The sequence below is a fragment of the Schistocerca nitens genome, chromosome 3 (genome assembly GCF_023898315.1).
Source record: "Schistocerca nitens isolate TAMUIC-IGC-003100 chromosome 3, iqSchNite1.1, whole genome shotgun sequence".
In the NCBI taxonomy this organism is placed as follows: domain Eukaryota; kingdom Metazoa; phylum Arthropoda; class Insecta; order Orthoptera; family Acrididae; genus Schistocerca; species Schistocerca nitens.
The window spans coordinates 361,908,837-361,934,414 of record NC_064616.1 but is presented as its reverse complement, the minus strand read 5'-3'; the positions used below and the strand labels follow the sequence as shown (position 1 = coordinate 361,934,414).

General features: G+C 39.4%; 1 protein-coding gene across 2 annotated transcripts in view; it reads left to right on the top strand.

Moving 5' to 3' along the window:
- Positions 1–25,578, top strand: part of LOC126248309 (myotubularin-related protein 2) — a 198,558-nt gene that overhangs the window by 52,265 nt on the left and 120,715 nt on the right. For both annotated transcript variants that reach the window (XM_049949182.1, XM_049949181.1), the window contains 2 exons: positions 3,835–4,044; positions 13,690–13,797. In XM_049949182.1, coding sequence (XP_049805139.1) covers positions 3,835–4,044; positions 13,690–13,797 — 318 coding nt within the window. The remainder of the gene's footprint in view (positions 1–3,834; positions 4,045–13,689; positions 13,798–25,578) is intronic.

The following is a 25,578-nucleotide window of genomic DNA, read 5'->3' as shown; positions in this document are numbered from 1 at the left end:
GATTAGCGTCGTATAAATTTGTAGCGCACATAGCCACTGCTTTATTGAGGTGGTAATTTTCAGTGTACGATGAAACTGATTTCTGTGCTTTCAGCATTTCCCTTATTGTGTGAGAAGATGGTTGTTTTGCTGTTACCTCCTCCTCCTCCTCCTCCTCCTCCTCCTCCTCTAAAGAACTCCTTCCCATAATTTCCTGCTGTGAAACACACTGCAATTCCATAAGATCTTCGGTGGTCATTTCGTGGCTGCGCTCTTCCAAAAGCTCATCAATATCGTTGTTATTCAGTTCTAGTCCCATGCTCTTGAGCCAAGACACAATCTCGTCAACTATAGGCTCCACAGGTACTGAGTCAAATGCCTCAGAATCACATTCAGTAATGCACTCCGGCCAAAGATGCTTCCAAGCAGAAGTGAAAGTTCTCTTGGTAACCCCCCTTCCCATACCTTTTTGATCATGTTGATGCAGGCAATGATGTTGAAGCAACTCTCTGGGAGTGAGATTGGTAGCTTCGGTCAACTCAGAGCAATGCTCAAAGAATGCTTTAGTGTAGAGCTTCTTAGTCAGAAATAATGTGCTGGTCCATAGACTTGAGTAACGGAGTGGTGTTGGGAGGCAGAAATTGGATCTTGATGAATTGAAATACTTCAAGGAGGTGGTCTTGTAGGCCTGGAGAATGGGCAGGAGAGTTGTCGATAATAAGCAAGACATTTAGTGGCAGATTCATCTCGAGCAAATATTTTTTCGTCAAAGTAAACATTTCATTGATCCAATCGCAAAAAAGATCGCACATTACCCAAGCCTTGTTGTTGGTTCTCAACATCACATTTATCTGCTTTCTGATCTTTACACTCCTTGAAGGCTCGTGGAGATTCTGAATGGTAAACAAGCAGCAGTTAAGTTTTCAAATCGCCGTTTACATTTGCACAGAATAGCAGTGTCAGATGATCTTTCATTGGCTTGTGGCCGGGCAATGCATTCTTCTCTGCTGTTTTAATAGTACGCATCAGCATTAGATAGAAGAGGATTATGCCCAGCAGCAGTCACATTTTGAACAATAGGCCTCAAGTTAGAGAAAGAAATCTTGTTTAACAGCCTCCTGGCTTTATCAGTAAGGTCATTTTTGTTTAACTTTTATATCTAGAAAAAATAGTTTACCATGCCATTTACACAGTGTAAGATCAACAAAACACCACAATCAAGCCAGAAAAGTTATTTGCTGCTCAGAACACTTCCAGGCATGTTAAGTACTACAGAAAGCAAAAAACTTCAGTTCTTTACAGACCAATCAAACGTACTCAAAGTTATATTTATGTAATATTTTGTCAAGTACCTGATAAGATCTTAGAAATGGTATCTAATCCAATTACAAAAGTACACTAAAAATGCAGATAGATGAAGAAAATTACCTTTCAAATCATTCTCTAGATATGAAACACACTTTCCTCGATGGCAGCTGTTCCTTTTTGTCTGGAGCAACTTTCATCCTCAAGAGAATTTATTTTTGGCTAAATTCAGTAAATCAGTGGTATGCATGGAACTGAAGGAGAAGTAGCCTAAAAAAATTGTCAAGACACTTAAGTTACACCCAAACTCCCACTGAATTCATAAACTCACTGAGCTCCTTTTCACTTCCATGGCTTTTAGGATGTGGATACTGTACAGGCTCTGTAACACCCTGTACACGTTGTAGGTGGTTTGTGACCACTCCGCAGCTGTTGGCAGTTGATGGCTGTTCCCAGAATGAAATTTCCACTCTGTAGCAGTGTGTGCACTGATAAGAAACTTCCTGGCAGATTAAAACCATGTGCCTCTCAGAAGAGCTCCTGTGAAGTTTGGAAGGTAGGAAACGAGGTACTGCCGGAATTAAAGCTCAGAGGCCGGGTAGTGAGTCGTGCTTGTGTAACTCAGTTGGTGGAGCACTTGCCTGCGAAAGGCAGTGGTCCCGAGTTCGAGTCTTGGTCGTGCACACAGTTTTAATCTGCCAGGAAGTTTTATGGATGTTGCTAATATCGGTAGTTGAGGTACATATATCCTCCTTGACAGCATCCCTGATAGTTCAGTATATGATGTGTTGGGTGAGGTGAGTACCCTCACCTCTGTGCAATGTGTACAGGGTGTTTCAAAAAGATTCATCAAATATCACAAAACTGTCTTAACATGAGTGACAATACAAACTTAGCACAAATTTAACTTCTTCATATGACTACAAAGTTTTCATTTTCACAAGAACTATTTAATTCCATGGTGGTCCACTGGTACAACAAAGTTATTATTGGCTGATCATAAAACCAGTCATACAGTGAAGATTTGTAATTGATTTATAAATGAGGTAGCTGCAGCAGGGAGACTCCCACAGGGAACCACATGAACCAACTACTCACAACTGATGCCAACATGAACTTTTAATTTTAGTGCATAGGTTAAAATCCACACCAAATTTTTGTCTTCACTCATGTAGAACATATAGTGTTGTGAAACTGGATGAATCATTTTGAAATACCGTGTGTTTAAAATCCTTAGACCACAATTCAGGACCAGTAGGTTGGCTCATTTTCTTGCCTGATTTACATATCACTGTACCCCTTGTCCATGAAGCATGCAGCCAGATGTTAGAAGTGTCTTACTCTATAATCTGTGAACATTCACTAAGAGAGAGTAACTCACTGGCTTAAAATAAACACTAACTACAAGGAGGACCTGTTGCCTCACATCCTTTTCAACCCACTTGTATTGAGCCATAAGTCGAAATCAGTGTTCACTATGTCTCATCGTCCAGTTGATGTACTATATGCTTTGAGCATAAGATGGTTGTGTGTGTGTGTGTGTGTGTGTGTGTGTGTGTGGCTAGATAGTTTCTGCTCCACACCCTCCCCACCCCAGTAATTGACAGATAGGTATGTATATGGCTTTTCAGATGTCATTGTGATCTGTTATGTTATCAATCCATTTATCATTTATTACAGTTAGAGCTAGTTGATGGTATGTACACATTGTTGAGCACACTATTTGACTATGAAAATTGTGATTTTTAACTGAATTAATGTACTTACAGTAGCCACATGGAGTGCATGATGCCCGTCACCTTCACTGCCACAGAGAATAATATTTCATTACAGCCATCCTGGGGGTTGTGCTTCTAGGAGACACTGATAGCATATTTCTTATATGCTAAAATGCTGTTGACGCGCAGCCAAAATGGAAAAATATGATTCTATGTTTTATTCCATCCTCTAAGCACTTTGACTTAAACCATGAGCATAGTCATCAGTAGGTACAAGGAATCACTTACATGACTGTTTTAGTGATAAGCATTAGTGATATCTTGCAACAGTGTCTGAGGTGACTGTGAGGTTATATTGAGTCTTATAAGTGCAGTAAGAACACACTCTCTCTCTCTCTCTCTCTCTCTCTCTCTCTCTCTCTCTCTCTCTTTGTGGTTGGACAGAGAGAAAACATGATTTTTTTTTCACATGCTCACTGCTAAAATGTCATGTAAAAAATGCCTTCTAGCTGGTGGCGGCGGCGGCAGCGGTTTAACAGTTGAAACATATGGTGGATAAAATAAATTCCTTGTGGTGACTGGAATGATACAAATACTCCATGGTTATACCTTTCACACAATGTTCGGGTACTTTGTGCAGACCCTCGACTAATATTTTACTGGTCCACAGTCTCAAAACCACAATATTTCAGCTTCACTACTTGCCAGATTGAAGCTGTTTGGAACATTTAAAGAAAGTAGCAATGGTCTGTGGCCAGTTGTGGACACACAGTGTAATATATGATGTTGATATGTATGTTACAGATGGAGTAATTGTTACTTTTTATTGTAGGTGAATGTAGCTGAAACAGGACCACCTTCTCGTCCTGATGATCCTCCACTGTTGCCTGGAGAGAAAGTCCAGGGTGTGGCAAGGGAAGTGACATATTTATGCCCATACAGTGGACCTGCAAGAGGGGTTCTTTCTGTAACAAATTACAAGCTGTATTTCCGCAGCATGGACAGAGAGACACCATACGTGGTTGATGTGCCACTGGGAGTGGTTAGTAAAGATACAGTAACTATTGTGTTTCTTATTAACATTTCGTGATTGGGATTTATTATCATGTAAAATTTTGTAAATGACCTAGTTTTCTTTGACTTTAAGAGTTATTTATTTGTACTATTGCAGTTTTGGCCATGTGACCATTATCAAACGGTATACTGCAAAAACATAAAAAATTAAATAAAAGCATGGAGTGTGTGTATATGTAGAAAGGCATTAGCATTGTGCCATAGGTGTGGCTGTTATATTTTATGAAAAATGTCTAAAATAACATATTACTCACTCTGTGCTTAAGCACATATCAAAATCTAAAAGTTTTCTGATACTGTAAACGGTGTATGAGAGTAGTGATTTGGTGCAGTTTATGTTGAAAATGTTACCAACAGTAACAGTATATGTAATGTATGTCCTTTTCATGGTGTACATAGCCTTGCTTTCACTTAATGTATACACGTTCTTCAGTTAAAAAACCCAATGTACAGGTACGATGACTACGTATATGTGTCAGAAGATTTTTAGATTTTTGATGTTGGCTAAAGCCCAGTGTAAGTAATACATCATTTTTGACATTTTTTCCTAATTTAGCTGCCATATGTACAGCATGATGTTAAGGCTGTTCTGTATGTACACCCTATGGTTTATTTATTATTATTGTTTTGCAATATGCCAATTGATAATGGCCACGTGGTCAAAACTTCTATGGTGCAAATAAATAACTGTTGTAGTTGTGTTACAAAACTTGAGTTTCTTGTCACCAGAATTAGTTTGTAAAGATTTATTTGTGCTTGAAATGTGATGCAAAGGAGAAGTATTATTCACTGCTCAATTTTATTTTATGTGCTGCATATGAGGAAAATGTGTATGCTTCTGTTTTCTACCACAGCTATCGTGGATGCATAATTAAATCTGAAATGTTCAGGGAAAAAATGAATACTGACATGTTTATCCTATTAATTAATAAAGCAGCATTATTCTGGTGAAAAGTCCTGTATGAGAAATAAACAGAGGTTATGAGGAAAAGGCAAAGTGTTGAGTTGTGGAAAAGAAAGTAGAATTTGTAAACAGTCATCACTGCTCCTTAGATTGCTGTCCCTCTCTCAGCACATCAGCTAAAGATTGTGGGGAATAGTTGTCCTTGTAATCATTGTGTTTTTCGTGGAGTGATATGACAGTCGGCATTGAGTGGTTCATTAGAAACAGCATTGCATTCTTTATTTTATCAGTGCAGAAGTGATTGTAAATTAAAACTTTTGTGGTACGTACAGTTTCCAGATCATTTATGACATTGGATGGGTACATTCATAGCGTAGCTATTTAAAGTGAATACTGTCTGAAATGCTTCAGTCAGTAAGGGCAGCCTTTTCTTTCTTTTAAGTGAGGTGAGATTAGAAATGATTGAAATTAAGAGTTTATACTCTGTGAGGCCTAGGCTGTGTTGTTGGAAGTATTGCCCAAGACTTCTTATGGCATTTTAGTCCATGTTTTTTGATATCTTTGTTGTTGTTGTTGGATATAAAATGTTTCTTCAATGTTGTGACTGGAGATTAAAGGTCTTCTATGGAAATGCTTTTGCAAGAAGGAAAATGTAACTTCTCTTGATAATGTGTGTTCTTGCCATAAATTTGTTCTCTGTTTTGTGTAAGATATTATTGAATGTAATAGAGATTAATTGAACATCACCATACCTATTTGGTAGTACTATGGCGCCAGGATGAACCGCGATACTCATTAACATCGTAAAGTGCTCGGTGGCAGGTGTGAAGAACCAGTATCTCTGTGGTCGTGAAATAAGAAATGCTGTGGTATCAGCATCATATTTTATTTACCGGGGACTCATATGGCTGTCAAAATCAGTGTCTCAGTGGGCCCATGTTGACCTGGAGCGGTGGAGCTCATCTCATTGAAATGGGGAGCAATGCATGGTGGCAACCAGCTTGAAGGCGGCAGGCATGATGGTGGCTGCAGTAGAGGTTTAGCAGAATCCACCTGGTGAGTGCATGGCTACGTCAGGCATCTCACCCACAGCAGAGACTTGTGTGTAACAGTCAGCCCACAGTTCTCAATAGGTGAGGTGTACCCAGGCACCAACTGCAAATCTCAGACCTCTTGGAGACACCCAGGAATCAGTTGATGGCAACATGGAGGCCCAAGCTGAAAGGCACCAGTTGAAGCCCCAGCAATACAAGGTCTAAGTGCAGGCCATAGACCAGTGGCTAGTTATAGATGAGGCTGGATGATCCATATTGGGTCAGCAGCTGATGTGAAGCAGTTCTATTTTAGTCTAGAGCAGGCAGTGTTTGTACATGCTCATCCAGGTTTTATTATGACTAGGACACACTTCTAGCAATTATAGGTACCAAAACAATTACAGCACGAGGTGAACCGATGCTCCACTACACCAGACTGGTGGCTTAATCGTGTCACTTCAGTTCATTTCTGGCCCGTGCATCAGAACTACGCAGGCAGCTGGCTAGCCGTAGTGCCCACGGGTTGTGAAATCCACTCGGAAGATGTTGGTGCAACAGTAGCTCCTGAATGGAAAATGCCACATTTTCTGAAACATGATACCATCTGAATCATGACCCAAATATTCTATGATGTGAGTGCTGTAAAAGGGATCAAAAAACGTCTTTGCTTAGAGTTTCACATTTCCTTCTTGTGATGTTGTCCTGGGTCGCAGCATCTTACTCCTTCTTTCTTTTAAAGGTGGAAATGAAGTGCAATCGGGTAGTTGCTGTACATGAGAAGAGTGAGAAAAACCAACACACCCTATATATTTGTTTTTATGCTTTCAGAGTTTTTGTGTGCATTCAGACAGTAGTCACTTCCAGAAGTAGAACTTACATGGAAAATAATTTTGCAGATGGTTCAGTATGTTAAAATGAAATTGTAGGCTTTATGTCCATTCTCAGACAAAGAATTGCCTAGTAGACAGTATATATATAGAATCATAATTTGCTCATCAGCATTTTGATGCAGCATCAATGATATTAAAAAATGTATATGATTCATGATATGCTCAGCGTATTTTCTGTCTAGCCTAGTGTTTACTGACTTTGTTAAAGTTTTTTGTATAAATCCGAGTGCAGTATCTTTATGTGAACTGACTGTTTAATGTAGCATAGACTAGAGGTAGCATATCAGCAAAACTTAAGATTTCACACAGCCACTTCTTGGATTAGTGTTACATCACTTGAGATATAGACAAAGACTGATGGAATGTGGATAGGGTCTGCACCTGTTGTACACTGATACAAGAGTGTATTGGCCACTGTTTGTTAGACAGTTGGAAATTGTGTTGGACATAGTCAACAGGCTTCAGGCTGCAGTGGTGTTGGGGCATCCGAGATGATGCTTCAGCACATTTGGAATGCGTAGTGTCGCATGGGATCCCCAGTGCCACTGCACAGTCAGATATGCACATCCTAACCAGTTGACACTTACCTTATGGTGATTGGGGAAGAGAGGTGGTGTTGTGAATCTCTGGGCAGAATGCAAAAGTGCGTATCAGTCTTACGGCTGTCCCCTATGGCATGACTGTCACCTGCTGTTGGGTTCAGAGGCCATTCTCGGTTCCTAAGTGCGGCTGGCTGATTTGGTGAAGATGGCTGGCCTTGTTTGTGAAGTGGAAGCTGAGCTATTGCTTTATAGCATTGTTCCCAGCACTGATCGCAGTCCTCTGGTTTGAAGCCAATTGGAAGGCTTAAACCATGAACTTAGACAATTCTGTGACTGTCTTGGATGTCGATTACTCGACCTCCATTATCAGATAGAATAATATAGGACACCCCCTCCCTCCAATGGGTCAGGCACGCACTATATGCTACTAAGGTAGCAGAGTATATGTGGCAAGCACAAGTGGGTTTTGTAGGGTAGAGAAATTCCTCCACAGGCCCGATAAGGTGCATTCTTTGTCCAACAAGGTAGTACTTGTTATGGCAGATCAGAGAAACAGAATGTTAATGTAGTATTAGTTAACAACAGAAGTGTGTATGAAAATGTCCCAGAATTAGTCTCACTTATAAATGATAACAGTGGCCTCGTAATACTAGGGACAGATTTCTGGCTGAAACCAAATTCTAAATTCCAGTTGCAATGTATTTTGTAAAGATAGGCTATACATTGATTATTTAGGCATGTTTATAGGAATAAAAAAATGATAAAATCTAGTGAGATTAATGAAGATTTAGAATGTGAAATAACTTGGGTGAAGATAAGAGTGGATCAGATATGGGCATCGGATGCTTCTATAGAATCCCTGCCTTTGCAGTAGTAGTGGCGGAACATCTGAGGGGAAACTTGGAGAATATTTCACTTAAATTTCCTGGTCATGTTACAGTTTTAGACAGAGATTTCAGCTTACCAGTTGTAGACTGGCAGACTTGGGTGATTAGGGCAGTTGTAAGGACAGACAATCATTTACCTTATCTGAAAAGTATCTTGAGAAGTTTATCATAGAAGAAACTCATCAAGATAACATCTTACACCTGCTGATGACAAACAGATCTGTACTTTTCGACAGAGCATACAACAAGGAATCTGTGATCTCAAGGCCATAATAGTATCACTGAATGCAGCTCTAAAACTTTCCTTTTCATAATATCGTTACATTCCACCCTAGATTTTCCATTTTTTGATATACATGGAAAGGTAAGAAGATCCTTCTGTTTAGCAAGAATGACAAGAGACAGATTTCAGATTACCTGACGGGTCAGTGTGAGAATTTCATCTCCGGCACTGACAATGTTGAATAACAGTGGACAATGTTTAAGAGCATTATACAATACACTTCAGACAGGTATGTGCTGAGCAAAAGTGTGAGGGATGGAAAGACCACCATGGTTTGATAACCATGTTAGAAAGCTGCTAAAAAGCAAAGAGATCTTCACTTCAAATTTAAATGCAGCCAAAGCCTCACAGACAAACAAACAAAAAATGAAGTCAATAACATAATGAAAGCCACACATGAAGCTTCCACTGAATTTGAAATTAAAATCCTATCTACAAAATTCACAGGAAATTGCAAGAAGTTTTAGTCTAATGTTGAATTAGTAAATAAATAAACACCATCTGTCCAGACACTCTGTGACCACAATGGTATTTAAACAGAGGATGACTCAGGAAAGACCAAAATACTGAAAGTCGTTTTCCATAAGTGTTTCACAGGAAGATTTCACTGTAATTCCTCCTTTAAAGAGTCACACGCATTACAAAATAACAGGTATCTATCAATGGATAGAAAAGCAACTGAAATTGCTCAACAGAAGAATGGTAGAAAATTGTAGTGAACTGCAGGAATGCAGAGGATTGACGCTTGGTGCAGGGAGTGGCAGTTGACTCTCAACATAAACAAATGTAACATATTGCAAATACATAGACATAGAAAGATCCTTTGTTGTGTGATTACATGATTGGAGAACAGTCACTTGAAGTAGTTACTTCCATAAAATGTCTAACAGTATGTGTACAGGCGATTTGAACAGGAACGACCACATAAAATTAGTCACAAGTAAGATGGATGCCATAATTGAGATTCATTGGAAAAATCCTCTTGAAATACAGTCCCCCACCAGAGGAAGTGGCTTACAAAACACTTGTTTGACTGATACTGAATATTACTCATCAGTCTGGAATATGTACCAAACAGGATTGATAGAGAAAATAGAGGAGATATAAAGAGCAGTAGCCCATTTTGCTACAGGACCTTTGCTGTGTCTGACAGGCTTATCACCCCAACCCCAATAGGAGGATGCTGGTTCTTACCCCCACAGTATCTCTTTCCAAATGGTAAGTAATAAGTGTACCAAATTTGGTTGACATCGATCGAGGGGTTTAGGAAGAGCTCTCTACCCACGGCTTTGCCGACATATGCATGTCACATAAATTCAACATATTTCACACAAATTTGCCCATGTAGTTCACTTGTATCTCTAGCAAATTTCTCCCTGCAATTTTTTTTTCCGTGGAGCTTAGTGTTTGACATCATATCTGCTGAACTATGTGTTGCACAGTGATATATTTTTGCAGATACTTTCAATGGTATATGTGAATACTGTCTGCAAAATGCAATGCGAACAGAATTATTAATAAAGAAGTAATAAATTATAAAGTAATTCCTGTTGCGACAGTTTGCTGTATGAACAGGGGAAAATGTCGTAAGCGATAAACTTTCTTCATCACATCATTTTGTGGTGGGTGTCAGCGAGAAAGTGTCTCATAAAAGTTTGAAAATATGTATAAATTTGTTTTCAATTCACTAAGTGCTGTCATCCTCAAATACTGGATGAATTTTCGTGTCATGTGCTATGCTGCTTTTTCACATGTATCCTTGCCCCTTTGAGAGGTATGTTGTTCCCTCCCTCCCCCCCCCCCCACTCCCCACTCACAGTGGCTCTTTCCAGACAGTAAGTGATTTGTGATATGTGTACTAAATGTGATTTAAATCACTAAAGTTATTTTGTAAGATATGTGGAACATAAATACGTGCACTTCTATAATACGAGGTAGGTTCCATAAGTTTCCAGCCTGACCTTAAATACCAGCAAGAATGTTAAAACACCTTGGAGGGGAGCTGGCAACATCTGTCAGTAGATGGACACATGAATTGCAGCCAGCTACTAGTTTCCATCGAATGGTGACACTCATTCAAGTAAGACGTTGTGTGCTTCAATGGATCAAATCGAGTAACGTGCAGTGATAAAAGTTCCTGACAAAAGAATTGCTTGCACCAGCCGAAATAAAAGTCCATTTGGATGGTGTTTATGGTGATGTTTTCCCTTCATTTTCCACAGTAAAGGAATGGTCTAAACAGTTTAGTCTAGGTGGAGAGAGCATTGATGATGATGTACATGTTGCTTGACCTGTTGAATTGGTGACTGAGGAAACCATCACTATTGTTGAAAGTGAAGTTGTGAGTGACAGGCAGTTGAAACTCAAGGAAATTGTAGCAAGGTTAGGGTTATCTAAAACAACCTTTCCCAGATCATGGGTGATCATTTGCACATGAAAAAGGTCAGTGTACAGTGGGTGCCCAGACTTCTCTCTGCAGTGCAGAAGGAGCAGTGCGTCACTTGTTAAACCAAGTTTTTGGAGCTTTGAAGTGGCAACCAGAAAGAAGACTGGAATCCATTGTTACAGGGGATGAAACTACATTTCTTTATTATGATCCTATGTCGAAAAAAGACACTCTCGAATGGTGTAAACCAGGTGAAGCTCCACCAAGAAAGGCAAAGGTCACTCAGTCCACAAAGGAGTTCATGGCAACAATCTTCTGGGATTCCAGAGGAATTCTCGTAGTTGATTTCAAAGAAGGGAATGCCACTGTGAATGCATAAAACTAAGCTTCACTTCTGCACAAATTACCTGACTCCATCATACTAAAAAGGCAAGGAAAGTTGTGTCACATGGTGTTCATCCTCTCTATGACAATGTGCTGGTGCACGTGGTGGAAATTGCTAAGGCTGCAGTAAAGGAATGCGGCTTCCAGGAGATTGACCACTCACCCTGTAGTCCAGATCAAGCCTCAAGTGACTAATACCTCTTCTCCAAAAAGAAGAAAGCTCTTAGAAAAAAGAGATAAGATGAAGTAGTGAAAGCTGCTGTAATGGGACAGTTTGCCAATAAAGAATCTGATTACATTTTTAAAAGTTATAGAGTTGTTAATTCCATTAATTCACGGGTGTGAAAAGTGTATTGAAGTAAAGTGTGATTAAATTGAAAAATATCATCATTATTTTATTTTTACAACTTTAAAAATGTGGTCAGGCCATAAACTCTTGGAACCTACCTCGTGTGTGGATGTTGTAGGCTCAGAACGAAGTTGCACATATGTGGCACCATCTATAGATCGTTCGTGAAGACACACAAGCTGTCGTCTTGATTGTTAATAAGAAATAAAAGTTATTTGTGTGTCAGTGAAAGCAAACACCAATGGAAATTTGAAAGTTATTGGTTCTGCCAGTTGCGAAGTATGTGCTGTAATTTGATTATATTTTTAAAAAGTTTTTTGTATAGAGATTCACCAGAAGTTATGCTGAATTTATGAACCTACATCGGTGAGTGATGGAAAGGTTAGACAATTATGTTGATTTTAAAAGTGTTGGAAAGCTGAGCGGCAGGTCCATTATTCAGACCAACGAAATTTTTCAACAAGTGGACCAACAACCATGATATGATCAGTGATTGATGGAGGTGCTCAGGCTGATGACTTTCCTCATGTTATATGTACCAAAAGTAATACAGTTGTCATGAAAAACTCGGGTACCGCAAATTGTGTGTAAGGTAGATACTAGAAGTACTATAGATTGTATGCAAAAAAAAAAAGGAAATTTGTGGTAAGGTCTTATGGGACCAAACTGCTGAGGTCATCAGTCCTTAAGCTTACACACTACTAGGTCTAACTTACACGAAGGACAGCGCGCGCGCGCGCGCGCGCCCACCCACCCACACACACACACACACACACACACACACACACACACACACACACACACACACACACACACACACACACACACCTATGCCCGAGGGAGGACTCGAACCTCTGATGGGGGAAGCCGCGTGGACCGTGACAAGGCATGTAGAGCAAAGAATGTCTAATAGAGGAGTGGATCTTGACTGTTGTTGGCAAAATGCAAAAGATTTTCTTTACTGCATTGTTATGGGCGAAAAGACGTGGATGTCCTACACCAAAGCAGAATCAAAACAGCCAATGTAGCAATGCAATTCAGTTCAACTTCGCCAAAGTGGTTAAATTCCCAAGCAGAGACTCCCATGCAGTGGGGTTGAAGAAGGTAGTGCATTATTACGAAAAGTGCTTAGAAGTGAAGAGCAATCATGTGGAACACTGAAGTAGGTTTTTAGGAAACTAAAACCACCAATAAAAGACTTTCAATAACAAGTATATATTTTGTATTACTCTCACTTTTTGAAAATACCTCATAGTATTTCAGATATTAACTGCATGGCGAAAACTTCTGCATTATATAACACAGGTTTGCATTCTGGTGGTTGAAGTTGGATTAATTTATGTACTCATATCCCCGAGGCTGCCACTATCCCTCACAAAGGACAGAAACTACTTAAAATTTATGAAACGTGAAGGAAAATTTTGTAAGAATTGCGTACACTGAAGAATAGTGAGCTGAAATTGTGTGGGTGCACTTAAACTATTTACAAAAACTGTTTCTCTAATGAGAAAAAAATTTGATAAGAGTCTGTAAATACTAATTGAACTTTGTGCATAAGTTTATTCTCAAGGTTCTTATCTACACAAGGACTAATGAATTTTAATCTCCCGTCCATTTCCTCCCCTCATTTCATTTGGAGAAACTTTTATCATTGGAGCTAGTGGTATTTCAGGTGACAGAAGTGATTTATTGATCTTATCAGTGCAATTTAAGGTATGTACAAGAAAGTGTAAGACAGTGTTAAAGGTTGATGGGATGATGTGTTAATGGTAAATCAGTTTGACCCTTGTCTGGCCAGGCATACAGAGAACATTCAGAAATAACTGTGTACTTCCTGGATATAATTTTCTTGATAGCATACATGGTCAGAGATTACTAGGTACAGTACCACAGTTATGATCTACTTAAATGTCATTGGTACAATTCTGTTCAATCTGTGTATGTAAAATTACAGGTCAGCCGCATTGAAAAGGTTGGAGGAGCTTCCAGTAGGGGTGAAAATTCCTATGGAATAGAAGTTTTCTGCAAAGATATGAGGAACTTGAGGTTTGCCCACAAACAGGTAAGTTCCAAGCAATATTGCACTGGATGACTAAATAATTAATTTTAATGTCTTTTACTTGCCATGATGCTGTTTTCCTCACAATGCTGCTTGTAATAATTTTTGCTTAAACAAAATGTATGCACATAAATTCATAACAAAACTCACACATGTTGTGCCTGGTAGATGGCAAATGTGCATGATGCCCCAGAGGATTTAGTGGAAGCTTAAGTCCCTCTTTGGCCCACTAAATGTAGGTTTTCCATTGTTTTCCTGAATCAGTTGGGGAAAATGCTAGGATAATCCTTTGTAAAGGACATGACCCAATTCCTCGCCATGTTTGATATATTTGGGCTTGTGTGCACAGTCTCAATAACTTAATCATTGACTTACACAGTAATGTTGCTTCCTTTCTTTCTGCCAAAGGATTTAAAATGCTATATTAAATATATTATTTTCAAATATGAGAACATCCAATTTTGAATCCCTTATGTAATCACCTTATCATTGGTTTCTGTTGACAGGTCATTTACATTCAAAACATTAGATTTTTTTCCCATTTTTGTAACCCTATAGAAGATAGATTGTTCTGTGGAATAAAGATAGGGACAGTAGCTTGAGTATGCCATTTAATTGATATAAAGATTGTTTACTTATTGAGAAAATTTTCTGTTTCTCAGTTGGTATTGGGAGTTCTTCCCACTTTCATTCATTTATAGAGGTTATAATGTATTAATAACATTTATTAGCATCTATTTAGTTAATCACTTCTCATGTAAAAATAATGTTGACTGACAGTGTTCATAAATAGAAAATGAAGTAACATCTTTATTTAATGAAATAATTTTTATACATATGTTCCAGCAGAGCTGCAATTTATTTTTTATCATGTTATTTTTCCCCTTCTGGAAATGTGCATAGCTCATTTTCAAGCAGTTCCTGCATGAAATATAAAATCTAACAACTGTAAATATGCCTTTGTTTATTATGTGGACACTATTCATTTAGGTTTACAAGCTCTTTTTAACATTATATTGCTTTATATAATTTATGCAGTAACTGTCCAATGTAATATTGTTAATCTAGTTTTATGTCAAAGATATAGTTAGGTATTACATTTTATCATCAGTTATGAACAGGCTATTTTTACTGAATGTAAATGGCAGGGCTGTCTTTAATTCTGAATTGTCTAAACACTGAAAAGAATTTTGTCATAGGTTAATCCTGGGTTTAAGTAGCATTAGTAAAGATACAGGCAGTACCTTGCCATTGAACAGTGACAAGTATGTCACCATATGGTGTGAAACCAAAACTTTATAATGCTCTTCCAGATCAAGACAGGTTTTTTAGTGATGTATGTTAGTGGGAACACAGAGACACTGGATATATGTCCTTCACAGTGAACACGCATCATCTATCATTGTTTATGCCATTTTTGTGTTCTACCAAACCTGCAACTGTAAACAGAAACAACATTAATGCACTCTGGTGGCTGTTGTACATGTCACAGAGAACAGAGACTCTTATTATTTACATACCCACCGAAAATGTGTACATATACGAAGTTACAAGGAAATTTGACCATATCTTCTCAGCACCTCACTTTTTTGGTCAGGCAGCGTCTTTGCCATTATAAAGTGTCACATACTCAACTTTAGTCTTCTTTGTGTACAAGTTCCTTTTTCTATTAATAAAAAAAATTCTGTCACTCCAGAACACAATTCACACTTGAAAGGTGGGATGGCATTATTTTAGGCTCACGATATGAATGTGAAAGGAGTTCATCTCTAATTATTTTAAACTTCACACAAATGCTGAGTCATTTATATTGGTATCTGGCATTTAATGTCAACCATGAAGAACACATTGTTACCATATTTTCTACAGCCAGTCATAAAAATTCCCATTTCTAAGTCTAGGAAAATGATAACCACCTCTTCTTGGCCAGTAGGTTACTTTAGAATTGTACAAGCCTTTATATATTACATTTATGGTGAACCTGCCCGTAAAGCCGGCCGGTATTGCCGAGCAGTTCTAGGCGCTTCAGTCTGGAACCGTGCGACCGCTACGGTCGCAGGTTCGAATCCTGCCTCGGGCATGGATGTGTGTGATGTCCTTAGGTTCTACATCTACATCTATATACATACTCAGCAATCCACCATACGGTGCGTGGCGGAGGGTACCTTGTACCACAACTAGCATCTTCTCTCCCTGTTCCACTCCCAAACAGAACGAGGGAAAAATATGCCTCTGTACGAGCCCTAATCTCTCTTATCTTTGTGGTCTTTCCACGAAATATAAGTTGGCGGCAGTAAAATTGTACTGCAGTCAGCCTCAAATGCTGGTTCTCTAAATTTCCTCAGTAGCGATTCACAAAAAGAACGCCTCCTTTCCTCCAGAGACTCCCACCTGAGTTATTGAAGCATTTCTGTAACACTTGTGTGATGATCAAACCTACCAGTAACAAATCTAACAGCCCGCCTCTTTATTGCTTCTATGTCCTCCCTCAATGTGACCTGATAGGGATCCTAAACACTCGAGCAATACTCAAGAATAGGTCGCATTAGTGTTTTATAAGTGGTCTCCTTTACAGATGAACCACATCTTCCCAAAATTCTACCAATGAACCGAAGACGACTATCAGCCTTCCCCGCAACTGCCATTACATGCTTGTCCCGCTTCATATCGCTCTGCAATGTTACGCCCAAATATTTAATCGACGTGACTGTGTCAAGCGCTACACTACTTATTCAAACATTACGGGATTCTTTTTCCTATTCATCTGCATTAATTTACATTTATCTATGTTTAGAGTTAGCTGCCATTCTTTACACCAATCACAAATCCTGTCCAAGTCATCTTGTATCCTCCTACAGTCACTCAACGACAACACCTTCCCATACACCACAGCATCATCAGCAAACAGCCGCACAGGCTAGTTAGGTTTAAGTTCTTGGGGAATGATGACCTCAGATGTTAAGTCCCATAGTGCTCAGAGTCGCCATTTGAACCCTCCCCATAAACAACATTTCTGGGTCATACATTATGTCTAATCTTCTATATATGTACAGTTCTCATTTTTTACACAGACCATTAAGTTACAAGTGTTACACTACTGCCATCTAATGCCTTTGCTTTCAACAGCATAATATATGTGTAAGTAGCTAGTGTTTCTTGTAGCCCATTTTGTGTTAATAATAATACATGCACCCTCCCCCTCCCCACTCTACCTTTGTGCTCATATTAAATTCTTGCAGAAGTTCTTTTGCTAGTAACATACCATAAACAGAAACAAGTTATTGGAAAATTATTAATCAGTTAATACAAATATTTTGTGTTGTTTGATCAAACTTTTGTTGGGAAGATAGTCATGGTGAGTATTAACAAAAAGTATAAAATTTGTCATTATTGATCAGGAGCTCGTGCCCAGTTCTTAAGTTTTATGAAGTATTCCTGTCACCTTTACAAAGTTACAAACATGTATAGAATGCTTTATATGTACATTAAATAAGCTGTTCAGGTGTTTCAGATACGCAATTACTGCACAATCAGTCAGTAAAGGACAGCATACTGATGGGTGTGTTAACTAATACGAGCTGGTGTCAAGTAATTAATAACATAAACTGTTGTGAGGCTGCATTAATATCTATCCTTTCTTCCAATTTTACTACATTTGCAAACAGTTCGTGATGTTCAAGTATAGTTACAGTGCAGTACATAGCAACAATAGTCTTTTAACTCGCCATTTCACAGTACCCGAATTGCACATCTGAGTGACAGTGTGTTGGTGTCAAGTATAAGATGGACAAAAAGGAAGCACAAATTTGTGGCAGGTAAAGCTTTTGCCAATAAACAAAAAAGAAGTCAATGAACATATTCTATGTTCATAAAATTGTAGATATACAAATGAAGATCCCCTTTTTATAATATTCTTCTTTGTTGTAAACTGCACCATATTGCAGAGAATTGAACCAATATGTCAACCACATCTAATACTGTAATATAACATTGGTCCAGCATTTTACAGTATTGCATGGGTAAACATTTATCAAGGTAGTGACACACAAAGAAAAGGAGAGAAGTATTTATTGGTAGCATAGGTCAGTATTTTAAAACTGCCTTTGCTCTTGCAAGATGTATGGAAAAGCATTAAAGGACATAATGGTAAATCACTAAGGGAATAATCATCTCAAAAACTGTACATAGAAAGCAAAACAAACTGTGACCCAAATTTTCAAAGGCACTTTCAAAAGTGAAAAAGATTGACACTGTCATGTGAAAAGCAAAGTAGATCCAAACCATTGATATATTGCAAACTTACTTAATATAAAGACCTCTGCGAAGTTGTCAGTGGTACCATAGTAATCAAAGTCAAGTAGGACACAACTGAATGCCTCTGGCTGAATTCAACAGAAACTTCAGATGAAACATGTGTGTGAATTTCAAATACCTTGTCGGAATGTAGTGGGATGACGATATCAATATCTGCCGATTTTTCGATAGTTGACCACCCTGTCATTTTCAAGACAAAACTGCACTGAGTAATTTCTTTGAAAGTGAATTTAATGCCTCTGTTTGCATATCAATTCTGGGAAAATAAATCATCAGTACACCGATCCTCCACGGTCCTGACAGTCTGACCCATATGACGAGGCACAGCTGCAAGGATCACTACAGACACCTGTCTTACATAAACACGATTATCCTTGACAGAGCCAAAAAGGACCCGAATCTTAGATGGAGGTCAGAAAACACATTTCACATCATATTTCCTCAAAATTTGATCAATCTTGTTGAACTTACTGCTTGTATAAGGCAGAAAGACTGTAGACCTTGGTGCCAACTCGGTTACCATCACCACTCACCCAGTGCATGGTTTCTTTCTGATGAAAGGTGACATGTTATTGGTTTAACTCAACTGACGAACTGTCAGGGCCTGACGTGATGTGGCCCTATGAACCCAGGTGCAAAGTACCCCTTCACATTGAGCCAGACTGTGACAACTGTCAGCACTAGTAGGCTTCCTCTAACCAGCATGGCTCAATGAACCATCAGCCTTCCTCCTAACTGACACATCAAGGGAGGGAAGGCAGCCACCCTTTCCCACCTTCATCGTTAAATGAATATTCAGTTGAATTGAATTCAAATGTTCTAAAAAGTCATTTAGATTCTCACTGCCAGGAGACCTAACAACAAAAGTATCATATCCATATCTGCAAAAAAACATACAGGTTTCAAAGCTGCTGACACCAAGGCACGTTCTTCAAAGTCTTCCATAAACAAATTTGCAGTAATAGGTGACAACGGGCTTCCCATCAAAACTCCATCTGTCTACCCACAGTACTGGTCATTGAATAAAAAGTAAGTGGAAGTACACAAATGTCAAAATAGGTTCATTAATTAAACACCAAACCTAACCTCGATTAACTGTAATGAACGAGACAGAGGAACAAGAGTGGAGAGAGAGAGAGAGAGAGAGAGAGAGAGAGAGAGAGAGAGAGAGAGAGACCCCATCAGACATTACTAGAATATCAGAGTCATTCAAACACATTCCCTCTATTCAACATAAATCTGCCTAGTTTTTTAAGTGATGCTAACACTTGTCAACTAGTGGGCTCAACAGAGTAGCAAGGTATTTTGCTACATGATACGTCAGAGCACCAATGGTACTCACAATTGGATGAAGAGGAACTCCTTCTTTGTGTATCTTGAGAAGGCCATTTAACCTTGGGGGAACAGCATAATAAGTATTAAGACTCTTGATTGTCTCCTGTGACATGGAACTTCTCTTCAGGAAGTCGTTAGTCTTTCTCTCAACATTTTTATGAGGTGAGAACCAGTTGTGTAGTACACCAAATTGGATAGTAAACACTGCATCTTTTGAATGTAATCCTGCTTTTCCAGAAAATCTATAGCATTGCCTGTGATCATGGGTAAAATACCAATCTCTGCGTCAACTCTAAGTGAATATGAAGCAGCCCACTGTGCTGCTGCTTATGTTACTCTTGGGTGGACATGCCACATTCAGCACACAACTTGCCTCCCTCCTAGCCTACTCTGAAGTCTCAGGAGGTAGTTTAAAAACAGCCTGTTCAATAAAAGTAATAAAAATAAACCACTGGGAAATGCTTGGATGTCGGTGCAAAATTTAAACCTTTCCCTAGCATGGATAAAACTGCACCATCAAAAGCTTTCTCAGTGAGATTTATCACAGAACATGACTCCAAGCCATGGCAACATTCGGATTTCACCAAATGCCGGGCATTTCAGAATGAAATTCCCAGTCAGACTGCGAGCATGAAGCAGTGCCCAGCCAGGGTGCTCACCTGTCGAAGTATCAGTGGTCGTCAACAACTTCATCCAGCTGAATTCCTACAGGTTATTTGAACATGGTACATTCTGCATAAAACTTGGGTCTCAAATATGTGTGGATTATTTAACAGCAGTTTTCAGTAATTGCCAATACCAGAAGAATTGTACAAAACTATACTCCCAACAACAGGCACCTCAATTTTACTGACCCCAGTAACTGAGCAAAAGATATTAAAATTCTTTAGAGCCACAAAATCATCTTACTTACGTAGAGTTGAGGGTATCCTAGATTATTAAAAAAATGTTTGTTGAAATTGTTACAAAAAGTTCAGTAAGTAGTAGGTATTTCAAAGAAATATTGAAGACCTCGAAGGTAATTCTGCTTTTCAAGAAAGTGAACAGTCTTAATATAAATAGTAACTGACCTATTTTGATACTGCAAGCTATATCTAAGGTAATTGAAAAGGTCATCTGGCATGAAAAACAGCCTTTATTGTGACCAAACATATTTGGATTCTGTTAAAACAGGATTGTTAATGGTGCACTTTCCAGTTTCACAGACCAAAACCTTAAATCATTCAGTCAAAAGGAGTTCCCTGCTGGACTTTTCATTGACCTAAGTAAGGCTTTCGATATCATTAATCTCTCTATTTCTAAAGCAGTTAGGATCAGATGGCACCGGATGTGGTGCAGAATGGCGGTTCCAATTATTTAACAAACTCCTAATGAGCTGAGGATTCTGAAAATTCTCAATGCTGGGCCCTCTCCTTTTCATACTGTTTCATCAGTGATCTTCCACTAAACCTCACGGATACTTCTCTTTTTTTGTCAGCAGATGTCAACACAAATATGCTCATAAAATCTGACTCATCTCTGCAGTTGATACAAAAGATTGACACCAATTGATAGACTCCTTTCCTAGCTACACAAGAATAAACTGTTGGTAAAATAAAGTAAAAGAAGTCATGAGCTCTCCTATCCATTCATGCAACACTTAATTGGTGGCAAAGAAACTGAATGAGTGAGAGAGACAAATTTTTTGGGAGTGCAGGTTGATTGTACAACTTCACTTTGATCGCTACAGAAAGGAACTGCTGGAAAAAAAGTTGAGTAATGTTGGGGGGGGGGGGGGGGTGGTATGTATTCAGAATCCTCAGTCAGTAAAGTAATGTAAATACTGAAAACCCTGTGTCAAGCACTTGCTTACTAAACATGAACACATGGTATTCCTTTCTGGGAAGCTGTTAGCTGTTCACAGACAAATTTTCTTTCGCATGTTATATCGTTTGGGCAAGATTCCGTACCAACTGTGGACGTACACTTACAATTTTGTCTTACTGTCAACTAAGACACTTGCCCCCATATATAACTGATAATTTTAGAGAGAACCTCAGCTCCTTACACTACATACCATATTTACCTGACTGTAAGATGAGCTTTCTTCCCAATTTGTCATTTGAAAAATACAGGGTCAGCTTACATTTGCAGATGAAGTTTAGTACTTGAGGTCACATACAGATTTAATTTGATGATTTTAGAAGGGTGGGGTGAGATGGGGTGCAGTGGCACAATTTTGGGCAAATGTTGGGAGGGTAGTGGCAAGCAGGCAATAAATTTTGTAGTGCTGCCAACTGTGGGAATGCAATCCATCTACCACATTTAAACTGTAACTAACCTGAATTTAAATATAGTCAAAACTTAACTGACTTTACAAGTGGACAGATACTCGGTACACATTTGTACTAACATAAATACATTCACACAGGACACTCAAAATGTGACACAGTAAATGAAATTTAAGGTTGTAAAACAGCTCTAGAACAGCACTTGATTTTCAAAGTTGGCAATAAATGATGAAGTGCATTGTTGGTCCAAAGTAGTCAGATTTTTGTCAGTTCAGCACTACGGAGACAAGAGGCTTGTAGGAAACTGCAGTGGCTCATAATGGATGCAATTTGCAGTTGTGACTGTTCAGAAATATGGAGTTGTAGGTGCAGTTCAGTTGCTTCATGCAGGTGGTAGGACACCAATTTTAAATCACCGATAATGGTTATTCATGAAAAATGTGCCACAATCAACTTTGCAGCAGGAAGAAGATTTGATATCGCAGAAATGGGTTTTTGTAGTTGACATCAGATGAAGAACAATAAATTAGATATCACCAGTTCTACATGATAAATGTGTAGGGGACCAAATCAGGAAAGCTTTCATAACCTTTAGCTGAATGTCATTTAGTAGGAGCAAGAGAAACAAGGCAAAGGCTTCCTGTGATGCTGTCTAGGCTACCTGCCAACCAGTGAACAACCACACACACACTTGCATCCAGCATACTTGCAAGCTTAAAGTATTATCCATTGCAACCAGGACAAGCACCTGCAAGCCAAACATCAGTCCGCACTCACATTGCATGTTAGTAAACTTTCTGGACACCAACCACAAACAGACTTATCCTCGGAATCTCCAGCAGCCACCACAAGAGGCTTGTCAACAGAGCATGCATTCATCACTGCGGCAGTGCACTCTAAGGTATTGGTTTACCTCTATGGTGTCATGTCCTTGTACCGTGACCATATATACGCCAGCTCAGCCTCGAAATGGCAGTTCACTGTGGGAGTGCACTCAGGGCTTACCACACCAATTGGCCTAGCAGTTCGTCAGTCACTGACTCTGTGAAGTGTCCATTGGCTGCAGTTCCATCATGGACCTTGGACTAAGTTGCAACCAGCTAGCCAGTGTGGGATTGTCACCTTCAGGAGACACGTTGAGCTGTCAACAGTCTTCGCTCTGGCTATGGAGATACTTGGCCTCTCAACGCTCTGGGCCCCCTAGACTGTGGTTATCTCGACTTATTACGGTGATTGTGTTTGGAGACTTCAAACTTAGACTCTCTGCCATTCTTCTTTGAACTAGTTACTCATCAAGACAAACTACACACCTCAAAAAAGTATTGCATCATCTCGGTTACGAGAGTTCCGGAACCTGCACAGAAAATTGGAATAGAGATGAACATAAACATCATTTCCACCCTTTTTATTGCTCATTATAACCACACATTGCATGTTCTACCACCATACAGCGAGACCTTCAGAGGTGGTGGCCCAGATTGCTGTACACACCGATACCTCTAATACCCAGTAGCACGTCCTCTCGCATTGATGCACGCATGCATTCGTCATGGCATACTGTCAACAAGTTCATCAAGACACTGTTGGTCCAGATTGTCCCACTTCTCAACAGCGAGGCGGTGTAGATCCCTCAGAGTGGTTGGTGGGTCACGTTGTCCGTATACAGCCCTTTTCAATTGATCCTAGGTATGTTCGATAGGGTTCATCTATGGAGAACATGCTGGCCACTCTAGTTGAGAGATGTTATCCTGAAGGAAGTCATTCACAAGATGTGCACAATGGGGGTGCAAATTTTCGTCCATGAAGATGAATGCCTCACTAATATCCTGCCAATATGGTTGCACTATCGGTCTGAGGATGGCATTCACGTATCATTCAGCCGTTACAGTGCCCTACATGACCACCAGTGGTGTACATCAGCCCCACATAGTGCCACCCCAAAACAGCAGGGAACCACCACCATGCTGCACTCGTTGGACAGTGTGCCTAAGGTGTTTAGTCTGACCGGGTTACCTCCAAACACGTCTCTGACAATTGTCTGGTTGAGGGCATATGTGACACTCATCGATGAAAAGAATGTGATGCCAATCCTGATTGGTCCATTCGGCATGTTGTTGGGCACATCTGTACCACACTGCATGGTGTCATGGTTGCAAAGATGGACGTTGGGAGTGAAGTTGCGCATCATGTAGCCTATTGCGCACGGTTTGAATCATAACACAACATCCTGTGACTGCACGAACAGCATCATTGAACATGGTGGTGTTGCTGTCAGGGTTCCTTCGAGCCACAATCTGTAGATAGCGGTCATCCACTGCAGTAGTAGCCCTTGGGTGGCCTGAGCAAGGCATGTCGTCGACAGTTCCTGTCTCTCTGTATCTCCTCCATGTCTGAACAACATTGCTTTGATTCACTCCGAGACGCCTGGACACGTCCCTTCTTGAGAGCTCTTCCTGGCATGAAGTAACAATGCGGACACGATTGAGCTGCAGTATTGATCATCTAGACATGGTTGAAGAACAGACAACACAAGCCATGAACCTCCTTCGTGGTGGAATGACTGGAACTGATCTGCTGTCGGACCCCCTCCGTCTAATAGGCGCTGCTCATGCATGGTTGTTCACATCTTTAGGCAGGTTTAGTGACATCTCTGAACAGTCGAAGGGACTGGGTCTCTGATTCAATATCCACAACCAATGTCTGTCTTCAGTAGTTCTGGGAACCGGGGTGATGAAAAACTGTTTTTGATGTGCATATTAGGAACTTGATTTACGTGATCAGAAGTGTTTAACAGATGCAATACCAACAGGAACTGATTGTTATTTTCAAGTTTTCATCTCCTCCTCTTGTCACAAAAGATCTGTGAAGTTTATTTATGCAATTGTTAATAAAACCTTTGCTCTATATCTACTGGGGATCTGTACATTCTGGTATGTGTTGTTCACTGACCAAATCATCCCTATTACTGAAGAAATTATCCAAAGGAAGACCGTGGGGAGACAGTGGAATTTTCCAAGTGCCTGTGTCTCTGAATTCAAAGCGAGTACGAGCTGGTGTGTGACGACTATGATAATGGTAGTGCTTCAGTTATGGTGCAAAACACCAGTATACAGCTTTCCATGTAGTTCACCAAAAAACTACTTGCATCTCTAGTATCATATAATGTAAGAAAACACCACAAGTGTTTACAATATAAAGAGTTAATTTTTTATTTTAGGCAATTTACATCAATAAAGCTGTTTGTAAATTGGATTAGCCAAAATATGTTTAAAATAAAAAAATACTCAAGGATCCTCTTCAAAAACTTACACTCAGGGTCATCTTTTAGTCAGGTAACAATGGTATGTTACCCAGTCACACAGTCATCACTGGAGGAGACTTCAGTCATCTGATCATCATTTGGAATAATTACAGTTTAAGTGGTGGGCCTTACAAGACATCTTCTGAAACAGTACTACATGCTTTCTCTGAAAACAACCAGGAACATAAAGTTTGAAAGCCTGCTCATAGTGTAAAATGTATTGAGATCTAATGGCAACAAATATTCTTGATGCCCTTTGAGAATGTCAATGTTGAAGGTAGTATCACAGATAGTGAGGCAGTTTTAGCAATAACGATTACAAAGTAGAAAGGACACCTAAAACAAGTAGAAATATCAACATGATCAGTAAACTAAATGTCATATCTCAAAGAGGAACCTAAAACATTTAGCTCTGTCCTGCAGTATATTCAGAAACTGTTGCCAATGTTTACAAGTATAGTTTATAAAGCACAGGATAGATAAGTACCTAGTAGAATTTTTTCAGGATGGGAGGGCTCCCCGCATGCTGTACAGTATGTGTAAAGAGAACTTGTCAGGAAACAA